The sequence below is a fragment of the Sebastes umbrosus genome, chromosome 19 (assembly GCF_015220745.1).
Source record: "Sebastes umbrosus isolate fSebUmb1 chromosome 19, fSebUmb1.pri, whole genome shotgun sequence".
NCBI classification, from domain to species: Eukaryota; Metazoa; Chordata; class Actinopteri; order Perciformes; family Sebastidae; genus Sebastes; species Sebastes umbrosus.
The window spans coordinates 1159331-1186913 of record NC_051287.1 but is presented as its reverse complement, the minus strand read 5'-3'; the positions used below and the strand labels follow the sequence as shown (position 1 = coordinate 1186913).

Genomic DNA, 27583 nt, shown 5'->3' with positions numbered 1-27583 from the left:
TGAGAGAGAGAGAGGTTAAAGGGACACTCCTCTGATTTAGTTTCACTCTTCCATAAAGTTAGATGACTACAGAGAGACAGATTAAAGAAAAGAACGAACAACATCTGTGCAGCAGAAGCAGAGGTATTCTGTAGTCTGGCTCAAGCTACTCAAACACTGGATAGACTGGAACATCATCTCTTCATACATCACACCGGTAATACGTCATCCAGAGTATAGGCTAGACGGTAACAGAGTAAACAGAAGCTGAAACATCCCAGAAACATTAGACAATTATATGAAAAATATCCAATAAATATCCTAAAGATATCTCACCAAAGAAATCTGGAAAACATCCAAAAAACATATTAAAAGAACAACCAAAAATATTAGTAAAATATTTGTGAAAAATGGCCCAAAACTTTAAAAAATATCCCAAAAATGTTAGAAAAATGTAAAAAAATCTATAGACGGTAACAGAATAAACAGAAGAAGTTAACTAGTGAAATCATTTTGACATGGAAAAATTGTTGGAGTTAATAAATAATACTTTTAAAAAACACAAACATTGTAATTTTAACACGTTCACACTGTTTATTGGCACAAAAATTGTAGAAATCATAATTCATTTCCAGTTCATGAAGCTCAATATAAAAGTTAAAAGTTCTTCCAGTTTTTTTAAAATCTACTTTGATTATAGGTTATTGGAGGGTTCTTTTAGGTGGTCTTAGTATTGGTTTGGGTTCTGTAGGTGGTTCTAGCGACCTGTTAGGACGTTATAGGGCTCCTTTAGGTGATTCAAATAGTCTTTCAGGAGGTACTGAGGTTCCTTTAGGCGGTTCTTGCAATCATTTGGGATGTTCTAGGTGTCCTATAGGTGGTTAGGTGGTTGAGCACCACCAGCACCAAAAACACCAAATGAGTGAATATATTTTTGGTGGAATGATTCTCCTCCGGTAGAGTTCCACTTGGAGAACCTTCGACATGGAACCGTTCTAGAGGCTCGTGGTGGAATAACACCTCACTGAGACACTTTCCCTTCATTTGTCACCCATCTGTATGTTGTTACAGGAACAGTTCCTTTTATTGTTTCTGTTCTCCGAGACCCTTAATACATGAATCCAGTATAAAAATATGACAACAACATAAACCAGTGTTCTCTCTCTGTACAGACCAGTGGAACCAGTGGAACCAGTGGAACCAGTGGAACCAGTGACGGGTCAGAAGTCATCAAACAGGTCCTCCGCTGCTGAAGCTGCTGTGGCAGCATCTTTAGAGCGCTGGGGGGGCGGCTGCTGCTTACTGGATCCTGCAGGGGGGTCGGTCCTGTGCAACACACACACACACACACACACACACACACACGCACACACACACACAACAGGTCAGTGGGCTAATGAGGCTGGTTTACAGGAGAGTTTTCCTGTTGAGACGGGAAGTGTATCATGTGGCCCATAAGAGGCAAGACTAGAAACACATGGGCCACTTTTATACCTGTGTGTAGGTAGGTAGATGAGTGTGTGTGTGTGTGTGTGTGTGTGTGTGAGTGTGTGATTATGGCCCAGCATCTCCCCCACCTTAAGTGGTCTACATCAAATGTTCTCCTCGAGTCTTCAGCTCTATAGAAGCTCATATAATCTGCCTTCACTTGGATGTAACACCATGTGATGTTTAGGAGTCATGAAACCAAACGGCAGACGTACAGAGGATGAAGGAAGGATCCCGGTGGGTAGCAAAGAGAAGATCAACTGGTACTTTATCCTCAGGCGCTGCTGCTTTGAAGGGCTCACATGGTCAGAGAAGAAAGAAAGTGACATTTTGGGAATTACGCTTATTCACTTTCTTGTCGAGAGTTAGATAAGAAGATCAATACCGCTCTCACGTTGGTGAATATGAAGATAAAACAAAACAAGATGGAGACGGACAAAATCCAAGATGGAGATGGACAAAAACCAAGATGGTGACGGCGAAAAACCAAGATGGAGACGGCCCAAAACCAAGATGGTGACGGACAAAAACCAAGATGGCGACGGACAAAAACCAAGATGGCGACGGACAAAAACCAAGATGGTGACAGCTAAAACCAAGATGGCGACGGACAAAAACCAAGATGGTGACAGCTAAAACCAAGATGGAGACGGACAAAAACCAAGATGGTGACAGCTAAAACCAAGATGGCGACGGACAAAAACCAAGATGGTGACAGCTAAAACCAAGATGGCGACGGACAAAAACCAAGATGGTGACAGCTAAAACCAAGATGGAGACGGACAAAAACCAAGATGGAGACGGACAAAAACCAAGATGGAGACGGACAAAAACCAAGATGGCGAAGGCTAAAAACCAAGATGGCGACGGGGAAATCAGGCCTAAAATCGTCTTGATTCTCGTGTAGTGGTTATCCGGCATAAGATCAAAAAAGTCGAACATCTCTAGAAACAGGTAACAGCCTCTCCCGTTTTAAGCCATCCAACATGGGGCACCTCTCACAGACTGAATCTCAGGTGACCCGAGGACCACCAACAACCCAGAGAAGCATCTCGAGCTTCAAGTCGCCTTTTGAAGGAAAATGAGAACACAAGATTGCCGACTCTCTCCCTCCAATCCCGCCGCGCCGTACCGATGATTAGCCGAATGGGAACGATAAGAAAAAGGCCGATGTGAGAAAGACAGCGAAGAGGCCCTGAGCTTGTTTAAATCATTACCAACTGGACGACAAACGCTGCCGCGCTGCTGGAACCAGTTAAGAGGAAACAAGAGACGTGTTCAGTGGAGAGGGGGAGCTGTTCTGCGCCGCCACGGAGGACCACCGGAGACCTGAACACATGGCGGAGGGGGGGACGTGACCAGAGCGGTTTCAACCCCTGAGAGGTGAGGTTAAGCTCAGGCATCGGGCTCACGGGGGAGCCCCCACACAGAGCTGGTCTGGTGACATACCAGAGCTGCAGCTTGTACACCAATTATGTGCTAGTTTGTAGCTTAAGAAACTAAACAGAGGCTCAGTTTGGGACAAGCTGGGCAGAAGGATCAGTTCTGTCGAAATGAAACCCAAAGTTCTGTCACAAAGGTTCAACGCAACAAATTACAACAACAAAACAACATGTCACTCAACTCTAGTGGTATGTCCATGCAGACAGTGTTGGCTTCAGTTGGTAGATATCCATCTCAGAGATTTCTACTCAACAACAGCACAATAGAGATGAATAGAAATGAGTTTCATTGAATATAATCAACAGTAGCATCTCTGTCCAGATACAGCGTTCCTGTTATGGTGTGATTGTGAAGTCAATACAAAAACACCAGTAATTCGTGGATGCTCAAATTATGCAAAGATGCAAAGACAAAAAACCTGCTCACAACCAGGAAAACATTACGTTCCCATTCAACAAAACTGCATCGTCAAACACGTTTTGAGGGTAACGTGTTTTCTCCCGGATTACCATTTATTATCGTAGTCCGCGGAAGTCTGCATATAAGAAGACGGGCCAGTTTTTCCTTTTCATATGATACCAGTATCTTCACTCTTAAGTGAAACATAAGACTGAGCCCGCTACAACCTCCAAAAGGTTGGTGGCAAAAACCAAGATGGTGACGGCCAAAAACCAAGATGGTGACGGCCAAAAACCAAGATGGAGACAGCCAAAAACCAAGATGGAGATGTCCAAAAACCAAGATGGTGACGGCCAAAAACCAAGATGGAGAAAAACCAAGATGGAGACGGCCAAAAACCAAGATGGAGATGACCAAAAACCAAGATGGAGACGACCAAAAACCAAGATGGTGACGGCCAAAAACCAAGATGGAGAAAAACCAAGATGGTGACGGCCAAAAACCAAGATGGTGACGGCCAAAAACCAAGATGGTGACAACGGCCAAAAACCAAGATGGAGACGACCAAAAACCAAGATGGTGACAACGGCCAAAAACCAAGATGGAGACGGCCAAAAACCAAGATGGAGACGACCAAAAACCAAGATGGAGACGGCCAAAAACCAAGATGGAGACGGCCAAAAACCAAGATGGAGAAAAATCAAGATGGTGACGACCAAAAAAATAAATGTATTGTTACACCCTTATTTGTAACCTATAAAATCTATCTTGTGACCCTTTAAGGGGTCTCAATCCCCAGGTTGGGAACCGCCGCTTTAATGGATTATTTCCTCCGACAGAACGGAACAGAACCGTTCCTGAACTCCATCCATACGTTACACAGACGTTACAGGTTTTACAGCTGAGTTGGATCCTGCTGGAGGGACACAGCTCAAACAACAGACTATAAAGTCTAACACACAGTAGAGCTGTAGCGCTGCCATGTCTTGTAGTGATTATCGGTGATGGCTAGGAGCGATGTTTGATAGTTTACAGAACCGGTCCGTGACTGGAGGAGAGAGAGACAGAGTTTCACTGTAAGTTTCTTGTTCATGGGAAATCCGTCCTTTGAGTACACAAACACTTATAACTCAAGGACATGTTAGCAGGAACTACCATGAGTCACAACCAGGATTTCAGCATCAACCAGCAGCTGCTTAACAATTACTTCTCTAAGGAAGGAACAGAAAGAGGAACAGTTCAGCTTCTGAGAGTGAGATGACCATCAATCTCATGTCTTTATGTACAGAGGATAGGGCTAGCTTAGCTTAGCATTAAATACATCTACCTCTAAAGATCACTAATTTGGCGAATTTCGGTTGTTTTGTTTCCATCCACATGTATCGCACATTTTAGCCGAATGTCGAGAAAATCAGTAAAAAGAAAATGCAAATGAATGTTTGTTTCCATCCACTACCGTTATTTGATTATTGGGAGTTGATTCACGGAGATTATATATAATAATAATATAATATATTCAGTATACCACTGTTGAAGAAGAGGTTGCAACCAGATGACGTAGTTAAAAGAGCGCCAGTCGAATCTCAAAAGGTGAAGGTGGAGGTTACAGTTGTTTTTCGTCTCTTCAGCAGAGCTTCATGAACGTCATCATTCATTCGCTAAATCTGTTTCCATTGCACTTTGTCGCATTTTGCTTTTATCATTACACCATCGTTTCCAGCTACGCCAAGAGGAAAAATCGTTTTTGCAATATTTCAAGATTTGTTTTTGAATTTTCGGCAGTTTTCCTACAAAATGTCCCGCAACATGTGATGCACTCTCCAGTTTCCACTCCGGTCTTTTCATGATAAACTTCCGTCTTCATGGAAAACAACTAATGACGACCTGACGCCAAGATGGAGACGGCTAAAAAACAAGATGGAGACGGCCAAAAACCAAGATGGAGACGGCTAAAAACCAAGATGGAGACGGTCAAAAACCAAGATGGAGATGGCCCAAAAACCAAGATGGAGATGGCCAAAAACCAAGATGGAGACGGCCAAAAACCAAGATGGAGACGGACAAAAACCAAGATGGAGACGGACAAAAACCAAGATGGAGACGGCTAAAAACCAAGATGGTGACAACCAACAATCAAGATGGCGAAAGCCAAAAACCAAGATGGCGACGGCCAAAAACCAAGATGGCGACGGCCAAGAACCAAGACGGCGACAACCAAAAACCAAGATGGCGACGGCCAAGAACCAAGATGGCGACGGGCAAAACGACAGTGTAATGAAATGCTGAATGGTCTTTGTTTGTATGGCACAAAAGGGGAATAAATAACAGTGAAAACCAACTAAATAAACATCGGCCCAGAATTCTGCAATCGGTGCATCCCGAGCTTGTTTCCCAAAATGTTGAGCAATTCCTCTAATCGTCTCTCTGAGGACGAGGGGAACATGGAGGTTAACAGAGGGAAGGTGACTGGGTTGAGCAGTGATGGAAAAGGAGAAAACAATAGTGGTGGTGTAGCGCTGCCAGCAGCCCTGAACCCCCCCCACGTTAACATCCACCTCCCCAGACAAAGACCTCTCTTCTGCAGCCGCCGTCTGCCAGCTCAGAGGGAGGCAGCGATCAAACATCCAGCCAACCACAGCTGCTCATCAGCTCACTGCAGCAGTCAGAGCTGGTAATAACCGCCCCCCCCCCCCCGTAACGGGCCACCGATACCAACCTACTGACAGCAGCTGGGGATGGATGGCACCGCTTACGGCCATCTGCATGTGGCACAGCTTACAGTGGCTGGCACTCGGTTCATTCCCTCTCTGTTAGAAACAAGCTCAGATTGAGACGCGTCTTTGGAAATATTTTCTAAAACGTCCGCATCCAAAAAAGAAAACTGGCAAACGGGAGATACGGGAATAAAAGCGCTGGTATTGTGAGGCTTCAGAGCTCTGAGTGTAGATACAGAGAAGAAAGAGAAGCAGAGAAAAGACTAAAAGTTGCATAATTGTTTCTTTGACTGACTTTGGCTCCTCGGTTCGTGTCCTGAGACCTCCCTTAGAAATCCCCTTCAGACCTGAGAATGACGGCATTCACCGATATCCAACATAATCAAAGGCTCGGTTCATTTTCTCACTGGACTCTGGTGGTATCTAGGTGTTCAGATATCTATCTGTCACATGGACGACCACTAGTAGTGAGAAACAACATGACAACACGGGACCTGACGCAGCCTCCTGATGTTTTCCACACTCTCATTAGAGGAGCTGCGTCTCCACATAAAGTCCGCAGTGGAAAAGGTCTTTTAACTCATCACCAGCTGCTCTGCCTGAAGCCAAGGCAGCAGCAGCAGCAGCATGTGTTGGAGCGCTTAAAGAGATAAAACCGATAGAAAGAGAGCAGCAGCAGAAAGACCACGCTGCTCTTTTAGCACCAATAAAAACTGTATGAGAGCTGAATGTGATATTCCCTCTCAGAGGAATGTCAACGCCCTGAAGGTGGACAGCTGGGCGTCCTCGTTGGGACAGAACAGGAGGTTGAAACTGCTGCTACAGGAGCTCGGACACTGGGACAAGGTCACACTGAGCTCCGCAGCATCACATGTCACGTATACAAGTGTGACCGACAGTCCGCCTCCCACGACCAGGCATTCACTTCCTGCTTCAATCAGGACTCTGAGGTCATCAGGTCATTTTCATTTGCTCTGTATCCTCCTGAAGTTCTGAAGCAACAAGCAGCACTCAGGTTTTTACTTGTGCACCTTTACTAATTTTACGATATAAAACACAACGTTAAGGACTGCCAGAGCTGGAGGACGATGAGAAAATAAGATCCATGACGTGGTACGTTTCGTCCAGAGACATTTCTAAAGCGATACATCAGACCGGCACATACGGGTACTTCGCAAAAATCCGAGGCCACGCCCCCTTTTGGTGGATAGAAAACTGAAGCGTTGACTTATTTGTTCCGTAACTTCCGTACTCACACAACATCACACCACTTCCGTAGTTATTTTAAGCCAAACCACCATCTTTTCCTAAACCTAACTAAGTAGTTTTATAACCTAATCCAAAGTAAGTTGTTTCCTGTGAAGACTGAAGTTTATTTTGAAAAGACTGTAGGTACGCAATGAGCCGAAATTGACACGTGTTGCTGGACATTCGTAGGAAAACGAACAGGTGAAACTAAAACATATGATTGGTTGACGCTTCACTGCATCATGGAGACCAGATCAACTTTATTTATTTATTGTTTGTGTCTCTCAATAACTATTAATAACTTGTGTTTTGATGCCATTTCTTGTTAAATTTCGCATGAATTTAATCCATAAATTAGTTATTTTCTTTCTTCAAAAAAAAACATTACTACGATTGCCGTCAGAGAAAAACATTGCTGAGATGCAAGACGCTGCCTGTCGGTGCTACGAGTCAAACAGCAGGAGAAGAAGAACAGATATTTTTGGGCGGGGGGTTTTATTGATCATTATTACACGGCTGTGTTGAGTACTCGATTCTGATTGGTCAACTGGGCGTTCTACGGTCTGTTATTTCTTTATAGCAGACCGTTGCTATGGACGCTCTGATCATAGACATAGATCATATCAACGTGCAAAAGAAGTCCGGTAAATAGGGATGCACCGATACCGATACCGGTATCGGGTATCAGATGCGATATTGTGCTCATGTACTCGTACTCGCAAAACGGCACTGATACAACATCACCAATTCGCTGTGCGACAGCGTGACGTTAACCTCTCGTCAGCATCTTTCGGATCCTATCGCACACGCTCATGCTGGCGAGCGAGACGGGCCCGGTGGTGAGGGGGCCCATTTCAGCCGGCGTGCACCGGCCCTCACTTTCATTGTGCCACGAGATTTCTCACTTCACCACCGATGGAAATGTTCAGTTTAAAGTGAAGCTAACGAGTAAGCTAATCTTAAACTAGAGTTACGTTGCTATGGACTCAGTTCAAACCATCGCGCTGAACAGACTATTTTTTACTAGCGGAAGCAATCAAATCATTTTTATATCAATAAAATCATTTTTTAAAATCAATATTTTGTGTCAAATTATTGATTTGTTTAGTACACAGCCGTGTAATAAAATTTGCTTTGTTTAAGTTAGTTTAAAATATTTGTCTCTTCGTCCGTCTTTCACATCGTTTAGTTTATATTTAGTGACAAAGAACTTTTTGTTTTCAAAGATGACTTTTGATTCCTCTTTTGTCACGTGTTCATTGAGGAAAAAAGGTTTTAAATTCAGATTTCCTGGTAGTTTCATTGAGGAAATCCACCTCAGATGTTTGTGTGTCTGTATCTCCTGTGAAGATCACACGTTGCTCCTCACATTCCTCTTCATGTTTACGTCAGCGGTCGCGTTGCAGTCCATCACTTCAATGAGTCTTGTGTGTTCAGCTCAACGGCAATTTGGGGGTCAAACCTTCAACTATGTGAACGCTGCAGATCGGCTGCAATTACTGAAGATGAAGAAGATCTGTGACAGGGAGCTTTTATGATGTTTGATTTTCCCAGAGAGGAAGAGGAGGAGGAGGAGGAGGAGGAGGTGAAGCCAAAGGAAAGATGACAACACAGAATAATAAACATCTTTTATATTTTGGTTCTTCCATAAAGAAGGGAGGTGTATTTTAATCTCTTGTTGCATCAATAAAGAAAGTTATTAAATGTGTGTCCTATTTCTGGTTGGAGGTGTCACACCCGGCGGACAAATGAACAAATGTGTATGAAGAGTTTACGAGCTGCAGAGGCAGTAAACGTCTCGTAGATAGACGCTGACTGAAACCACGACTACTCCTCTTCACTCACTGTCAGAACCAACTGGGACACGTTTAACGATGTTTCTGCAGCGATGACGTGTTCTGGTATTATGTTAAAATCTGCAGAGCAACGATTGATAAATATATACGCACAGTGTTACTACCCATGTTGGCATAAAAAGATAATGTGATTTAATAAAATGTATTAAACATTTTATGAGTCCAAACATCACTTTCCTTCATGTCCCACAACGGGGAGATACTGTACGTAACATGAGCTGATTCAGTTATAATATGACTTTATTTCAGATGGAATAATTTTATATACATTTTACTTTACACCATATTAACATTAGTTATTTTGTTTTCTAATCATGTAAATAAGACGGGCCACGTTGGGGGTGAAAAACTCGTAATATTACGAGAATAAAGTCAGAACTTTAAATGTCCTAAAAATAGTATAGAAATTAAAAAAGGAAAATTTATAAATGTAATTGTTGTGGTGACATCATTTAGTGATAAAACCCATAAAAGATAAACATGTTACAGATTAAAATCGGAACCACTAGATGTCATTTTGGGAACTTTGATGGTTAAAATTCAAATGAAGAGGTTGATTCTTTTCAGATTGACCGTAGTTGCAGAAAACATCCGTAAAAGGCGTTCCGTGTGTCGCGGCTGCGCCACAGTGGAATCACGTACCTCTTTCTCTGCAAGCTCTGAGGCTCCGGGGCCCCGAGGTGACGAAAGCGCCGCTTGCGAGACGGGGCCACGTCCGTGATGTCCTTCAGGCTGTCGTCCAATGGGCTCGCAGTAGAGCGTCCTGAGGAGAACACCAGATCAAATAGTATAAGTATGTTTTAATTCCACTAAAACCGTCACAGACTTCTTCTTGCATTATCTCAGATCTGCCTGAGACGGCGGCCGGCGTCGGACTCTGCTGTCACCACCTCTCATGGCGTGATGACACCGGGACGAGTTTATGGAACAACAGAGAGGCAGAAGGCTCAGATCTCCTCCTCCAGGGATCAAAGAGCAGCAGGACGACGACGACGGAGGAAACATCCTCAAAACTACACTTCTCTTAAATAAATCACTTCTGATATATTTGGTTTCCACATCGTCCTCCCTGGTTTACATCAATATACCGACTCCATACTGACGCCAACCCTCTCGGTTTCCTCCACGATTCTCCTGATTAATGACTAATTTAACACCTTTGTTTTCCTTTTCCTGATCTCAACCTGTCCCTGGCTCTGTACAGTGTTTAGAACAGCTACTGTTTCCACCCGGATGACAATACAGATACACCAACTGTCGTTTCACGATGGAAGAGAGCTGCTCGCAACCACTCATCCCAGCGTGCAGCGCCCAAAGTTGGGCTTTGCTCAAGGCAGCAAAAAGCTGTCATGGCGCAGCGCTAGCCGGTAGAAATATTGTGTTTCAGAGGTCAGTGGTGACACATTGTGTCTGAAAGGACCTTCAGTGAGTGAGAGAGGAGACAACTAAGAGAAAGAAATACTCAAGCAGCAAAATATATTAATTTATGCCAGAGATTCACACTTAACGTAAAAACGCTGTTGCAGTGAACTTATTATTTTGTTGTTTTCACTCTTTGAAAGTCACCAGAGTACAGGAAACAAAGAAACTCCACCAGACCCCCGTTATGGTGTTGAAACCCTCCCTATCTTTGAGGTCTCCAGGTTGGCGAGTATGACGGACTCAGGTCTGTGAAGCAGTCTGTAAAAGATGTCTGTTAAACTCAGAGACCCTCTAAACCATGACACAGAGGACAGGTGTCAGCTCTCCTCTTCATCCCTTTCATGGTTTTCTTTGTTTGGTCCGATGATGACGATGAAGGTAAAGCTGCAGCTATATTAACCAAATGTGTAGTATGAAAGGTAACGCTTGTAGTAACAAACCCAAAGACCACCAACTCTACAGCTCATCTGAAACTATAGAACCTGATGAAACCTCCTTCTCGACAAGCTAGTATGATAGGACTTTCTTTGGACATTTTTTCAGACATTTTTCTGACTTTTTTTTTTTTCTGACTTTTTTCGGAAATTTTTCAGACTTTTTTTTTCGGACATTTTTCGGACATTATTTTCGGACATTTTTCAGATATTTGTTTTTTTCGGACATTTTTCAGATATTTTTTTTTTCTGACATTTTTCAGATTTTTTTTCTGACATTTTTCAGATTTTTTTTTTTTTCTGACTTTTTTCGGAAATTTTTCTGACTTTTTTTTCTGACATTTTTCTGACTTCTTTTTCGGACATTTTTCAGATTTTTTTTTTTTTAGGACATTTTTCTGACTTTTTTCTGATTTATTTTCTGATTTTTTTTCGGACAATATTCAGATATTCTTTTTTTTTCTGACATTTTTCTGACATTTTTCTGATTTATTTTCTGATTTATTTTTTTGACATTTTTCAGATATTTTTTTTTTTGACATTTTTTCTGACTTTTTTCTGACATTTTTCTGACATTTTTCTGATTTATTTTCAGATTTATTTTTCTGACATTTTTCAGATTTTTTTTTCTGTAATTTTTTTCTGACATTTTTCAGATATATATATTTTTTTTTCTGACATTTTTTTTTTTTTTTTAAGATTTATTTTCTGATTTTTTTCTGACATTTTTCAGATGTTTTTTTTTTTCGGACATTTTTCAGATGTTTTTTTTTTTTCGGCCATTTTTCTGATTTTTTTTCGGACATTTTTCAGATATTTTTTTTTTTTCGGACATTTTTCAGATATTTTTTTTTCTGACTTTTTTTCTGATTTTTTTTCAGACATTTTTCTGACTTTTTTTTCGGACATTTTTCTGACTTTTTTTTCGGACCTTTTTCAGATATTTGTTTTTTCGGACATTTTTCTGACTTTTTTCAGATTTTGTTTTAGATTTTTTTTTCGGACATTTTTCAGATATTTTTTTTTTCTGACATTTTTCTGATTTTCTTTTTTTCTGACTTTTTTCGGACATTTTTCTGACTTTTTTTTCTGACATTTTTCTGACTTCTTTTTCGGACATTTTTCGGACATTTTTCTGACTTTTTTCTGATTTATTTTCAGATTTTTTTTCGGACAATATTCAGATATTCTTTTTTTTTCTGACATTTTTCTGACTTTTTTTCGGATATTTTTCAGATATTTTTTTTTCGGACATTTTTCAAATATTTTTTTTTTTCTGACTTTTTTCAGACATTTTTCAGATATTTTTTTTTTCTGACTCTTTGTCTGACATTATTCAGATTTTTTTTTTTACATTTTTCTGACTTTTTTTTTTTTCTGCCATTTTTCTGATTTTTTCTGACATTTTTTTACATTTTTTTTTTTTTTTCTGACATTTTTCTGACTTTTTTTCTGACTTTTTTGGGACATTTTTCTGACTTTTCTTTTACTATAAAACCTGATGAATCCATCGGTACCAACCATGTCATACTAGCTTATCATGAAGGAGGTCAAATAACGCTACAAACTGACGCTACATTTTAACCTCGTTCTCGACAAGCTAGTACGTCAGGAATTTTTTGGGAAATTTTTCTGACTTTTTTCTGACATTTTTTTAATTGTAAATTATTACCCCCAGCTCCGTAATTTGTATGCTTAAATTGTAAAGGCGTTAATATCCAATATCAGCTTTGACAGCTGTTGTTCTTGTCCTCGTCATTTGTTGCCTTTAAAAGGATGTTTTGAGTTTTTCCAACACCGGCGGTTTAAAGAACTGAATCCCAGCAGCTCTCCTCACTGATGAGTTCTTCTTCTGTGGTTAAAGTGCTGCTAATCTGTGACATCAGGTTAAAGTATAAACGAACGCCGTCCAGCACCGTGTCACAAGTCCTTAAAAGGGAACTTTTCCAGGAACATTAGTTATCATTCCATTATACCGTCTTCATAAAGACGTGACGTTAGTGGATCATCTAGGACGTACATTAGAACCTGGAGGTCAACATTATATCACAGAACATGGTGGTTCTGATGGGAAACACCTGCTGTGACATCACGACTAGACGTGCGTCACAACACCTCGTGGAGTATTTTCACATTAAAAGTTGGTAGAATATGACCGTGGTATTTTCTGGGAGCTGTTGTCATGGCGGCCGAGTGTGTTTTTCAAGCCCAGAAGAAATAACCATGACATCACCGAGGAGTTATGTAACGGCGAAGTCGCGGGGCCTCCGCGAGGCCGACGTCCCAAAACGCCTTTAAACACCAGCAGCTCCGTAACGTTGACGTTCCACTTCATCAACCTGGAGCCTCCCAGACGGGCTGCATGTGATTAATGTGCCACCAGCAGGAGGTGGGGGTGGGGGGGGGTACGGAGCGGAGGTGTGTGTTACAACATACGTTACCCATCATGCAGCTGTGTAAGAGAGAGAGGGGACTTTTCTGCCCTCATCTCAGCCCTGATTTTTCCACTTTCTCACACATGAATCGACCGCAGCCAGGTTTGTTTGATACGTCAGGGCTTTTATTTTGGCGGCGTAGGTGTCCCCGTCCTCCGTGTGATGAGGGAAAGTGTTGTTCCTGTTGCCATGACGGTGACTCAGACGGCCGCTCGGCGCCAAAAGATAGAAGGAAGCAAGCTTTAAGGAAACGAGAGGTTTCACTTTGTGTGTGTTTACGGCGTCGTTTAGTGTCGTATGTATAGAGACCGACTGTTGATGTCAAACAGGAAGTGTTAAAGGTCCCACCCAGTAAGAAGTCATGGAACATTAATGTATGTGTACGCCATAGTTTTTTAATTATGAGGCTTTACGACACAGTTTATATCAAACCATCTGCGTCCATTCGTCTCCATTAAAGTGAATCATGTTTTTTTAATTATGACGGCCGTGTTTGTGTAAAACTCAATAAATAAAACATCTCACACATAACAAACATGAATCATATTTTAATAATGAATAAATTAACAGATATTGCTACAAATTAGAGCTGTTAAAGTTAACGCAAATTAGTTTTAACGCCACTAATTTATTTAACGCAACGTGTGATTTTAATAACCCTCTTAAAAATCTGACGAGCTCAGTCGCTATTCAATCTTCCGGAGGTTGTATCGGGTTCAGTTTTAAAGCTAGAGTGAAGATACTGGTATCATATGAAACTATAAAGCCTGATGAATCCATCGGTACCAACCATGTTATACTAGCTGGTCATGAAGGAGGTTAAATAACACTCCAAACTTAAGCTAAAGTATGTCAAGGAAAAACTGTCATGGTCGTTTTCAAAGGGGTCCCTTGACCTCTGACCTCCAGATATGTGAATGTAAATGGGTTCTGTCTATCTGACAACCAGATCAGGTGATGAATCAGGTGTCGTGACCTCAAACTGAACGTCAAACGACGACTGATGCTTCTGTTTAGTTTCTCCAGTAACAACCAGAAGATGAATGAAAAGACGTTTCTGTTGGAAACAGAGGAAGTCGTTGGTTTGATGATTCACATTTAAGAGTTAAAGGAGGTCAGACGGCGTTTAGAGTCTACGAGGCTTCACCGATAGAGATCTTACCTCGGGTGGATGAAGAGGAGGCTGCAGCCGACTGCACTTCCTCTGGCTCTTCATCAGTACTTCCTCCATAGTCATCCTCCTCCTGATCTGCTGTCCGGTTCGATTTTACTGAATCCTCCTTCTTCTTCTTCTTCTTCTGTTCCTCAGAACTACAACAGATTAATTTATAGTCAACACAACAGTCTATAAATCACCATAACTCCTTCATATTAAATCAATACATAGACTAATAAACTATCACAGGACTTTCACAATAAGAGAGATGAATCAGAGACAGTAATCAGGAACAGGCGTCAGAGTGTTGAGCAACTTGTTGAGCAACTAGAAAACTTTACATGTGTTGAAAATGTGCAGATGGAACGATTTCTCTTGTTTGAAACTGTGTGAAGTTATTTTTTTTAAATGTTAGTTCGTTGTTTGTGAGACGTTGTGTTGAGTTACAGTGACAGTGACGCACCAACGGAGAGGACGCGTCAGTCAAAGTGTTTCAAGTATCAGTGTAAATAAAAGCACTGAAAGAAGTGTAGGATCGATTCATACGACGGCGTAATAGGGTCATTGTAGGTCAAAAATGATAATTACGGAGCCAGAGGAGGGGGGTAGTAAAAAGTGATACATTTATAAAATTCTACAAAATGCATTAAGACTAAAATATTCTTGAATATCATATTTTTAGGACTTCACATGCAAAATACAATAGATGAGCATTAATAAAAGCTCAGTCCAGCTCAGTGTAGAGGAGGTTCTCAGTGTAAAGGAGGTTCTCAGTGTAAAGGAGGTTCTCAGGGTAAAGGAGGTTCTCAGTGTAAAGGAGGTTCTCAGTGTAGAGGAGGTTCTCAGTGTAAAGGAGGTTCTCAGTGTAGAGGAGGTTCTCAGTGTAAAGGAGGTTCTCAGTGTAAAGGAGGTTCTCAGTGTAGAGGAGGTTCTCAGTGTAAAGGAGGTTCTCAGTGTAGAGGAGGTTCTCAGTATAGAGGAGGTTCTCAGTGTAAAGGAGGTTCTCAGGGTAAAGGAGGTTCTCAGTGTAAAGGAGGTTCTCAGTGTAGAGGAGGTTCTCAGTGTAAAGGAGGTTCTCAGGGTAAAGGAGGTTCTCAGTGTAAAGGAGGTTCTCAGTGTAGAGGAGGTTCTCAGTGTAAAGGAGGTTCTCAGTGTAGAGGAGGTTCTCAGTGTAAAGGAGGTTCTCAGTGTAAAGGAGGTTCTCAGTGTAGAGGAGGTTCTCAGTGTAAAGGAGGTTCTCAGTGTAGAGGAGGTTCTCAGTGTAGAGGAGGTTCTCAGTGTAAAGGAGGTTCTCAGTGTAAAGGAGGTTCTCAGTGTAGAGGAGGTTCTCAGTGTAAAGGAGGTTCTCAGTGTAGAGGAGGTTCTCAGTGTAAAGGAGGTTCTCAGTGTAAAGGAGGTTCTCAGTGTAAATGAGGTTCTCAGGGTAAAGGAGGTTCTCAGTGTAAAGGAGGTTCTCAGTGTAAAGGAGGTTCTCAGTGTAGAGGAGGTTCTCAGTGTAAAGGAGGTTCTCAGTGTAGAGGAGGTTCTCATTGTAGAGGAGGTTCTCAGTGTAAAGGAGGTCCTCAGTGTAAAGGAGGTTCTCAGTGTAGAGGAGGTTCTCAGTGTAAAGGAGGTTCTCAGTGTAGAGGAGGTTCTCAGTGTAAAGGAGGTTCTCAGTGTAAAGGAGGTTCTCAGGGTAAAGGAGGTTCTCAGGGTAAAGGAGGTTCTCAGTGTAAAGGAGGTTCTCAGTGTAGAGGAGGTTCTCAGTGTAAAGGAGGTTCTCAGTGTAAAGGAGGTTCTCAGTGTAGAGGAGGTTCTCAGTGTAAAGGAGGTTCTCAGTGTAAAGGAGGTTCTCAGGGTAAAGGAGGTTCTCAGTGTAAAGGAGGTTCTCAGTGTAGAGGAGGTTCTCAGTGTAAAGGAGGTTCTCAGTGTAGAGGAGGTTCTCAGTGTAAAGGAGGTTCTCAGTGTAAAGGAGGTTCTCAGTGTAGAGGAGGTTCTCAGTGTAAAGGAGGTTCTCAGTGTAGAGGAGGTTCTCAGTGTAGAGGAGGTTCTCAGTGTAAAGGAGGTCTCAGTGTAAAGGAGGTTCTCAGTGTAGAGGAGGTTCTCAGTGTAAAGGAGGTTCTCAGTGTAGAGGAGGTTCTCAGTGTAGAGGAGGTTCTCAGTGTAAAGGAGGTTCTCAGTGTAAAGGAGGTTCTCAGTGTAAATGAGGTTCTCAGGGTAAAGGAGGTTCTCAGTGTAAAGGAGGTTCTCAGTGTAAAGGAGGTTCTCAGTGTAGAGGAGGTTCTCAGTGTAAAGGAGGTTCTCAGTGTAGAGGAGGTTCTCATTGTAGAGGAGGTTCTCAGTGTAAAGGAGGTCCTCAGTGTAAAGGAGGTTCTCAGTGTAGAGGAGGTTCTCAGTGTAAAGGAGGTTCTCAGTGTAGAGGAGGTTCTCAGTGTAAAGGAGGTTCTCAGTGTAAAGGAGGTTCTCAGGGTAAAGGAGGTTCTCAGGGTAAAGGAGGTTCTCAGTGTAAAGGAGGTTCTCAGTGTAGAGGAGGTTCTCAGTGTAAAGGAGGTTCTCAGTGTAAAGGAGGTTCTCAGTGTAGAGGAGGTTCTCAGTGTAAAGGAGGTTCTCAGTGTAGAGGAGGTTCTCAGTGTAGAGGAGGTTCTCAGTGTAAAGGAGGTTCTCAGTGTAAAGGAGGTTCTCAGTGTAGAGGAGGTTCTCAGTGTAAAGGAGGTTCTCAGTGTAGAGGAGGTTCTCAGTGTAAGGAGGTTCTCAGTGTAAAGGAGGTTCTCAGTGTAAATGAGGTTCTCAGGGTAAAGGAGGTTCTCAGTGTAAAGGAGGTTCTCAGTGTAAAGGAGGTTCTCAGTGTAGAGGAGGTTCTCAGTGTAAAGGAGGTTCTCAGTGTAGAGGAGGTTCTCATTGTAGAGGAGGTTCTCAGTGTAAAGGAGGTCCTCAGTGTAAAGGAGGTTCTCAGTGTAGAGGAGGTTCTCAGTGTAAAGGAGGTTCTCAGTGTAGAGGAGGTTCTCATTGTAGAGGAGGTTCTCAGTGTAAAGGAGGTCCTCAGTGTAAAGGAGGTTCTCAGTGTAGAGGAGGTTCTCAGTGTAAAGGAGGTTCTCAGTGTAAAGGAGGTTCTCAGTGTAAAGGAGGTTCTCAGTGTAGAGGAGGTTCTCAGTGTAAAGGAGGTTCTCAGTGTAGAGGAGGTTCTCAGTGTAGAGGAGGTTCTCAGGGTAAAGGAGGTTCTCAGTGTAAAGGAGGTTCCTCAGTGTAGAGGAGGTTCTCAGTGTAAAGGAGGTTCTCAGTGTAGAGGAGGTTCTCAGGGTAAAGGAGGTTCTCAGTGTAAAGGAGGTTCTCAGTGTAGAGGAGGTTCTCAGTGTAAAGGAGGTTCTCAGTGTAGAGGAGGTTCTCAGTGTAAAGGAGGTTCTCAGTGTAAAGGAGGTTCTCAGTGTAAAGGAGGTTCTCAGTGTAGAGGAGGTTCTCAGTGTAGAGGAGGTTCTCAGTGTAGAGGAGGTTCTCAGTGTAAAGGAGGTTCTCAGTGTAAAGGAGGTTCTCAGTGTAGAGGAGGTTCTCAGTGTAAAGGAGGTTCTCAGTGTAGAGGAGGTTCTCAGTGTAGAGGAGGTTCTCAGGGTGAATACGTGTATCAGGCTTCAGTCTACCTGGTTTCCTGCAGGTGTGTGACAGCTTCCTGTAGACTGCGGATCTTTGCTTTCTTCTCATTCAGGACCAAGACAAAGCGAGAGTAGAGCTCCGCCTCCAGAGCTTCTTTACCTCCAGAGTAACGCTTCAGTCTTCAATAAACAACAACACACAAACACACACAAGCATGAATATCTGGAGGTCAAACTTCATCCATCTTCGGCTCAGTTTTTGGGTTGATAATACTGTGTTGTGTGTTGTGTGTTTACTCTGTAGTGATGCGTTGCTGTTCTCGTCTCAGTCGTCGGTTCTCCTCCTCCAGGTTCTGGTTCTGGTTCTCCAGAGTGTTCCCTCTCTGCAGGCTGTGGATCAGTAACTCCCTCACGGCCTCCGCCGGCTCCGGGACGGCCTTCAGCAAAACAGAACCCAACCGGAACTGGAAGAAGGCGAAGAAAATAAATCAGACAACACTGAAACATCAGAACATCAGAGGAACATCAGAGGAACATCGGAGGAACATCGGAGGAACATCGGAGGAGCATCGGAGGAACATGTGAGGGTACCAGCTTCTTTATTCACAGGCTTTTAACAGAGTCACTACAGCTGTTGTATATTATTATTAGTAATAGTACTAGTCACAGACGGACTGCTGCCTCCTGGGAAACAAAGATTTCTCTCCAACAGATAAGAGTCAGAACGGCGACTATCACCGCTGACCTCTCTCTAAATAACTGACCTTTACGGGCTGAAACTGTGTGACTGGATAACAAGAGAGAGACGACCGGTAGACGTCTGCTGACAGAACAACAGAAAATATGATGGGATTGTACGTTTCTGCAAACCACAGGATACGCTGGATGTCCACGTTTCTGAACCAAAAAAATAAATAATTAAAAATTAATAAATATATATATATATATATATATATATATATATATAAAATCAACCATAACACTGTAAATAAACAACCACCCTTAGGGGTCTTTTGTTATTATTGCCTTAACTTTGACAGCCCTAGTAACAACGTAACGTAACAACCGTAACACCGTCAATAGAAAATTTTCGGAACCTTTTCGGAAAAAAGTGACTAGCTTGAAAAAAGATCACGGTTGGTGGTAAGATAATACCGTAACAACGTAACGTAACAACCTTGACACCGTAAATAAACAACAACCGCCCTTAGCGGACTTTCTTATGTAACAATCGTAAAACAACGTTGCGTAAAACAACGTTGCGTAAAACAACGTTGCGTAAAACAACGTTGCGTAAAACAACGTTGCGTAAAACAACGTTGCATAAAACAACGTTGCGCAAAACGACGTTACGCAAAACAACGTCAATGTTACGCAAAACAACGTTACGCAAAACGACGTTACGCAAAACAACGTCAATGTTACGCAAAACGACGTTATGCAAAACAACGTTACGCAAAACAACGTTAGGTAAAACAACGTTACGCAAAAGAAGTTACGCAAAAAAAGTTACTTAAAACAACGTTACGCAAAACAATGTTACGCAAAACAACGTCAATGTTACGCAAAACAACGTTACGCAAAACGACGTTACGCAAAACGACGTTACGCAAAACGACGTTACGCAAAACAACATTACGCAAAACGACGTTACGCAAAACGACGTTACGCAAAACAACGTTACGCAAAACAACGTTACGCAAAACAACGTTACGCAAAACGACGTTACGCAAAACGACGTTACGTAAAACAACATTACGTAAAAAGCGCAAAATCAACGTTTACTTTCGGCTTCATATGGGACACGAACAGTGTTGCCAATTTGGCAACGTTGTCGCTAGATTTAGCAACTGTTCGTTCCTCTTAGTGACTTCCCTTTCTTAAAAGAGACTAGAGACATATTTACTGACTTATTCAATATGCAAATGAGCGTCACCTGGCGACTTTTGGAGCTAATGCTCGCTACTTTCATGGCAAAAGAGTTGGCAACATGGGACACGAACCGCTGTCTCCTGGGTGAAAGTCCTGTGTTTGTTTGACCCGTCCACCCCCCCCGACCTCCCGACCTCCCGAACTTTGTGGACTTTCTCACTTGTTAAACTCGTTATTATACAACGGAGCTTTCACTCCAGTTGCTCGATATACTGCGTCACTTCCTCTGACGTATCCGCGGTCTGCAGAAACATGCTGAGGGGAAGATAAAGAGACAGAAACAGACTGCTTACGTCTCATTTCCTCCTCATCATCACCTCTTCTTCTGCTCTCTCACATCTTTCTCCGTCACGTCGGGTTCTTTACGAGTGTCTAATATTTGCCAGCTATTACTTCACCACCTCTTAGAAACACTGAGTAAATAACCTCAGAGTTAAATACTGCTCCGAGTGGAAATACCTCTTCTGAGCTCGTCTGGCGAACGCTTCACCTCGTCGTATTCACTCAGTCAGCATGAAGCTCTGATGTCACCTGACTGCTCTGAGAACACTAGCGGTGGAGCTACCGGTCGCAGCTTGATGTTGTTGACTGGTGAGAGACACCGGTGAGGTTCTGGCTGCACCGTGTTGATGTGGGCAAAGGTTCCTCACGTCGTCATGGAGACGCTGCTGTTTCAAAAGCTGTTTGTGACTCACGGATTCACACTAATTAACTGCTGGACTCTTTTATTTGGGGAGAAACCTCAGAGAGCAGCTCCACCTCTTCTAACTGCACCGCCACAGAGGACCAATGTTACAGTCATTAATAAACCGGCATGTTTTATGGTGAAAGAAGTTTGAACTCTCGTCCTCGGGAGTCCAAGAACAGGAGGATGAAGGATGCTAAATGAAACTGGACTCAGGTGATGCATGGTGTCACTGTAATGTAAAGATTAAAGCTTATTCATTTTAATAAACACCACGCTGTGTTTAGTTTGTTTTCATTCATGTGCTGTATATATTTATTAATTAAAAGCGCTGTTATACAACATTATAAAGTGTTACCGAACGGTAATATTCGTGTTTCGATTAGCAAGAGTTGTGGATGGTCCCAACAGAACCGCTCCGTTCTCTGTAGTGGTTTGGGTTATAAAATGTCAGAAAATGGTGAAACTTGTGGATCCGTGTTTCCTAAAGCTCAAGACGACATCTTCAGATGTCTCACAGATATTCAGTTTACTGTCACAGAGGAGGAAAGAGTTTTCATTTTCTGAAAATGAGCACTTGAGTTTTGTTTTGATTCATCTTTAGTTTCAGTCATTAAGTCAAAGTGATCCCGTGGTTTCACTTTGACAACAGACTTTCTCCAAACACCTTGATGGCTCCTGTAAAACATTCACTTCTGATTCAGCAACACAGACTGAAACCACGAGTCTGCTCACATTAACAGAAAACAAGTCATTTTTTTATTCAAAGTAGGTCATCTGGAATTCTTCGTGATATTTACTTTCATGTTGTGTTTCAGTTCATGTTGGAACTATTTTTCTGATGGCTTTTATTTTCAGTTAGTGAATCTGTTTTAATGCAAACAGTTTTAGTTTTTCATTGTCCGAAAAAATGTCAGAATAATGTCCAAAAAAATCCCAAAACAAGTCAGAAAAGAAAGTACCCCCCCCCCCAAAAAAAAGAAAAGGATTTAAGAAAATATCAGAAAAATGTCGGAAAAAAAGTCTGACATGTCCAAAAAATGTAAAAAAAAAAAAAAAAAAGACTTGCCCCAAACTGCATGTGATGATCATAAAGTGGGCATGTCTGTAAAGGGGAGACTCGTGGGTACCCAGAGAACCCATTTACATTCACTGATCTGGAGGTCAGAGGTCAAGGGACCCCTTTGAACATGGACATGACAGTTTTTCCTCTCCAACATTTAGTGTAAGTTTGGAGCGTTATTTAACCTCCTTCACGACCAGCTAGTCTGACCTGGTTGGTACCGATGGATTCCTGTTAATGTCCGAAAAATGTAAAAAAAAAAAAAGAAAAAAGAAAAGTCTGAAAAAAGCCAGAAAAGTGTCCAAAAAAAGGGCCAATTTTTTTTCGAAAATGTCAAAAAACAGTCAAAAAAAATGACACCCCCTAAAAAAAAACAAAAATCTGAAAACTGTCTGAAAAAAATGGCAGAAAGATTTAAAAAGTAAAATAAAAAAAAAAAAAAAAAGGCTGTAAATAAGGCCAGAAAACGTAAAAAAAAAAAAAAAAAAGGCAGAAGACGGGATCAAAAGGAAGATCTTCTAAAGATTGATTGTGTTAATGCGGTAAAGAAATGAGTGGCGTTAAAACGCGGTATTAACACGTTAACTGTGACAGCCCTAGTCTCTGCATGTTTCTTCTTCTTGGAGCTGGAAGTCAGCAGAGTTACAGAGAACATGCTGACAACATGCATCACCTCACACACACACACACACACACACAGGTTAGGTATGCTAACCGCTCAGGTAACACCTGTACAGGTGTGAGTCTGTGATTAGAGGAGAAGGAGCAGCCGTCAGACTGAAGCCTTTCATTATGACGTCACCACTTTAACACGTTTTTATATGTTGAGCAACAGAAACCCCCTCCGATGACACATCCCAGCACACTTCTGTAAATCTTCTGTTTCCAGCTGAACAACAGATGCATCCGTTCGTTTCCTTTTCGCTGCAACAGACACACTCACATTTCCATTCTGTCACCGTTACCGCGGCAACAAGGTGTTATTGTCGCCATCATGTGTTCACACAACTGACCTCTGAACAGAGATTATTCAGCCTGTTGCTAAACAACGCTGCCCTACTCCCAGTGACACACATTCAGGTTATATATTTAACATACAATACGGTTTGAGTTTGTTCTTTGGCATCGGTTATTGGTTTTATTTATTTATTATTTAAATCCCGTCCCATCAAACATCAACTATCAGCGTTTCACTGATAAAGCTGCAGAGTCTAAACAAACAAGCACTTCTTTAAACGGAGAGATACTCACAGAGATATCCTTCTGGACCTTCTCGTACGCCAGAGTGACAGTGGAGCCGCGGTCGGGCGGCGTCGGTGTCAGGGCGAAGCCGTACGTGATGGCGCCGTCGGCGTCGGTCTCGGTCAGCGCCTGCTGGAGGTCCTGGACGTAGCGCTCCGTCTGCATCTCCAGCTCCGCCGCCTCATCGCTCACGGCGGCCTCGCTCACTAGAAGGTCACATACAGAAACGTTAAAGAAGATGTAAAGAGATAAGAGCAGCGTGGTGACGTCTGGGTTAAACGAGACAACGGGTATAATGTTCAGGTACTTTACTGGAGTATTTCCATTTTCTACTACTTCTACTCCACGACATCTCACAGGGAAACTACACTTATCTGACAACTTAAATTAGATTCAGATTAATAATATGAAATATAACCAACAAATAAATGATGATTTATTATTATAGATTAAGATAAAACTTTGTTGTTCATGAGGGTAAATTCACAAACTACTAATACCCAGCAGGATATAAACCAGCTTTTACCAGCTGCAACATGAAACTGATGAACAACTTAATGCATCAATAATTACAATACAATAATATAGATTATTTTGCATAATGAGGACTTTTACTTTTGGTACTTTAAGTAGATTTTGACGCCGATCATTTTGTAATTTTACGTAAGTAAGATTTTGAATGCAGGACTTTTACTGGAGTATTTCTACACTGTAGTACTGCTCGCTGTTATTTGGATTTTAAACGCCGTACCGGTGGTACCGTAGCAAAAAGCGAGTGGCGTCACGTTGTCAGAGTCTTGGCATCGACTTGGTACTGAAGTATCGAGTCTAGTGACATCACTAGTTTTAGGGAAAGTAAGTGGACCTTGAGTGGAGATTAGTCAGCTGCTGTTTCCAGCTGTCAGGCTCAACGTTTAAGGCAACGTGGATGATGAGATGTTGAAGAGATGAGTGGTAATAAATAAATATAAAGATGGAGGAGCATGGAGTTCTAGTAGGTATCGATACCGATAAACACTGATAAGACTCATCTGAGAATGAAGTAAAGGTTAAACATCGACGGCTCTGTGTGAGAGAGGTCACACTGCTGGAGGTGGAAACAATAAATCTTCCACTGAGTGAAGCTGTCCGAGCAGCTCGAAGGTCAACGACGCTCTAAAATCACTCCCAGGTGAGGAGAGGAAGGTGAGGAAAGTGAGGAAGGTGTGTGTTTGTGTGTGTGTGTGTGTGTGTGTGTGTGTGTGTGTGTGTGTGTGTGTGTGTGTGTGTGTGTGTGTGTGTGTGTGTGTGGTCGAACAGGTGAGGTCGTAGTATCAGGTGAGGTCGTAGTATCAGGTGAGCATAAATCTGTCAGGTCAGATGTTGAAATGTGAGACAACAAGCTGTGAGGTGAGATGTGTTTTGCTTCTTTACCGTCTCCTCTCCAGGCGTCCTGTCCGTCAGTCAGCAGCAGCTGGAAGCCTGAAGCTAAGCCCCGCCCCCTCCAGTCCACCCGCAGGAAGTAGGAGGAGTCGGGCTCCGAGGAGACGACGACCTCACGCACCGACACGTGCATCCCTACAGACAACAACAACAACAACACAAAGTCAGAACGCTAACCCAGAGGTCATGTTACACACATACCTGACCTTTGACCTTTGACCTTTGACCACCACAATCTAATCAGTTCATCTCTGAGTTCAAGTGGACTTCTGAAGAATTTGAAGAAATTCCCTCCAGAGCGTTCTTGAGATAACGCTGTCATGAGAACAGGACAGACGGACGGACGGACGGACGGACGGACGGACGGACGGACAGCCCATAAACATAAAGCCTCCGGCCGCAGTCGGCTTCTTAAAGCTGAATATTTCCTGGTTTCTTTCCTTCTCTGTGACGGGAAACTGAATATCTTTGAGACATCTGAGGACGTCGTCTTGAGCTTTAGGACACACTGATCCACATTTATCACCGTTTCATTGACCAAACAACTAATCCATTAATCAAGACAATAATCTTTAGTTGCAGAAAATAATCGTTAGCTTCAGCCCTACAACAAGATACCAATAATCAGTATCGGGTATCGGGTCCGATACTATGCTCATGTACTCGTACTCGTAAAACGACTCCAATACAACGGCACCGATACCACTTTACCGTGGTGCGCCCGACCCCGCAGGCCCACCTCAACCGGGGCGCGCCGGCCCTCACTTTCATTGCGCCACGGGGTTTTGCTTGCACGCTCTGACTCGCACGTGCGTTAGACTCCTTGGTCCGTGTTTGAAGACGGGTCTGGTGGATTGCCGACATCACCACAGACCCCTGGCACCTTTTTTTTTTTCGACAGTCGCACCGGGAGCAGGGGGCCTCTTCCCTCCCCGGTGGGGAGAGAGGGCTCAGCGAGCCCCTTGTCCGTGGTGTGGCGAGGTCCGGGCGGGGAGCGCTGTAAAGCTGCGGCCGCGAGCCACCTTCGCCCCGAGCTTTTCCAAGCCGACCTAGAGCCGGTCACGGCGCACCGCCTGGTATGCGGGACTCCCCAGCCTGCCGTGTGTCGCTCACACCCTCCAGCTGGCTGTTAACGAGGCTCTTTTGGCACAGAGAAGTACTCGTATCGGTACTCGGTATCGGAGAGTACCCAAATGTTAGTACTTGTACTCGGTCTGAAAAAAAGTGTTATCGGTGCATCCCTACATCAGAGTGCAGATCTGAGAGCAGAAGCTGATCTGAAGTTTGCTTGCATGAATAAACTGGAACAAGTCTTCATCTGGACATTTCTAATTAGATTTATGCCGTCTTCTCATTGTGAGCTTCTCCAGCTTCAGATTGAACCCTGATCAGTACCACTCTGAACCAGCCTGACATCTGGAGGTGTGTCAGTCCAGCTGTTCTTACATCAGTTTCCTGGCACGCGTCGCAGCCGACCAGCCAACACGTTCTATTTACCTCTGCTCGCCGTCGGCTGCGACCGTCCTGCCGCTGACGGGAGAAAAGAGAGCTGCGTGTCTGCAGGAGGCCGAGCTGCTGTTTTATAGACGGAGTAGAAGACGTGTTGGAGGTCTGGAGGGAAAGTGGATCTGTAAACCATCAGAGACCCCATAAGGCTTGGAGAGGAGAAACCACGGAGCCCCCCCACAGCAGAAACCAAACAAGGCCGGTCTGTTGTTCCCTGTTTTCAGAGCTGCTCGACTCCAGATTCAAGTGTTTATTATCTTAAGAAGAAGCAGCCGCTGGCAATAAACATCTCAGATCTCAGCCTCCCCCCCACAGCGCTCGTTAAATATGAATAAAGCCATAAACAATGCAAGTAGAAGAATGAGAATAGTGACAACGTTAAAGGTCCCGTTCTGTAAAAAGGGACATTTTCATGGCTTTTTATTTTATAAAGCAGGTTTAAGTTCCATATAAATACTGTGAAAGCATCGAAACGCTTAAATCCACAGAGAAACACACACAGCCCGTATTCACAAACTGAGTTTTTGAAACAAGCCGTCAGGATTTCTGTCCGTTTGTGATGTCACAAATATACACTATTTAGACAATTACACGATTTTAAATGTAAACATTCTAAATGTGTCCCAGTTTATTTCCTGTTGCAGTGTATGTGAATGTCATCAGCTGACAGGAAGTAAACATGGACCCAAGCTGTTGCCTAGCAACGCAATTCTGAAGCAATTCCACTGAGATGTACTAAAACGGAGCTTTTCAGTCAGAGGGTGAATACAGGTATATACAAGCAGACAGTATGAGGGAAATAAACATTAAAGTATGTAAACATGTTCTAGTAGAAACACAAAATACAACCTGAAAATGAGCATGATATGTCCCCTTTAAAATAAAAAAAATAAAAAATAAAAAAATCGGCTAAATGTCGTGTTGTTAGCTGCTGATTAAATTACATTTAATTTATGTTTCACAGAATGTTTTGATTGGGGTAGGTCATACATCCCTCTCATTGAGTAGGTAGTTGAATACAGGCTTATTATTCATGTGAAAGAAGGTTATATTAAAGTTTGTTTCATAAATGTGTATGATTTAATTTGTGCTCGTTCTTTAAGTCTAAAACTATTAAATTGTTTAGACATTTCAATTTATTCCAATTGTTTAACAGACCCCGAATGTTTTTTATTTTTATTTTATTTTATTTCTATTTATTTTATTTTTTATTTTATTTTTATTTTATTTTTGTTATATTATTATATTTTTCCTTTTCTTACATTTTTGTTTGTTGTATAATTCATTTTATTATTATTTTTATACTGTAAAATATATTTGCAGAATTGCAATAAAAAATCTGAACATGTATATTTATTTTTATTTATTTTATTTTATTTTATTTTATTTTATTTATTTTTATTTATTTTATTTTTGTTCCTTTCCACCTGCATGCTAGAAGGATCGTAATGTAATTGTTAAACAGTAGTTTTGCTCAGGTGAACATGGTTAGTCCAGCTTCATGCCAGCATGTCATCACGTCTGTGTGAGAACAGTGATGCAGTAATACGCAGCCTCTCATTAGGAGTAAAGTACAGACTCACGCCTCCGTTAGCT

General features: G+C 42.4%; 2 protein-coding genes across 3 annotated transcripts in view; both read right to left on the bottom strand.

Moving 5' to 3' along the window:
• The window catches only part of LOC119477935 (versican core protein-like), a 31421-nt gene extending 31090 nt beyond the window's left edge, over positions 1–331 (bottom strand). Inside the window, 1 exon segment of the mRNA XM_037752207.1 lies at positions 1–331. This exon segment is cut by the window's left edge and continues 336 nt beyond it. The gene's annotated coding sequence lies outside the window, so the exon portion shown is untranslated.
• A 219-nt stretch (positions 332–550) lies between these two features.
• The window catches only part of xrcc4 (X-ray repair complementing defective repair in Chinese hamster cells 4), a 28401-nt gene continuing 1368 nt past the window's right edge, over positions 551–27583 (bottom strand). For both annotated transcript variants that reach the window (XM_037752205.1, XM_037752206.1), the window contains exons 2-8: positions 24473–24616; positions 23069–23265; positions 18435–18601; positions 18186–18317; positions 14581–14729; positions 9770–9890; positions 551–1305 (exon numbers count right to left, since the gene is read on the bottom strand). In XM_037752205.1, the coding sequence (XP_037608133.1) occupies positions 1200–1305; positions 9770–9890; positions 14581–14729; positions 18186–18317; positions 18435–18601; positions 23069–23265; positions 24473–24614 (1014 nt within the window). In that variant the 5' untranslated portion in view covers positions 24615–24616 and the 3' untranslated portion in view covers positions 551–1199. The remainder of the gene's footprint in view (positions 1306–9769; positions 9891–14580; positions 14730–18185; positions 18318–18434; positions 18602–23068; positions 23266–24472; positions 24617–27583) is intronic.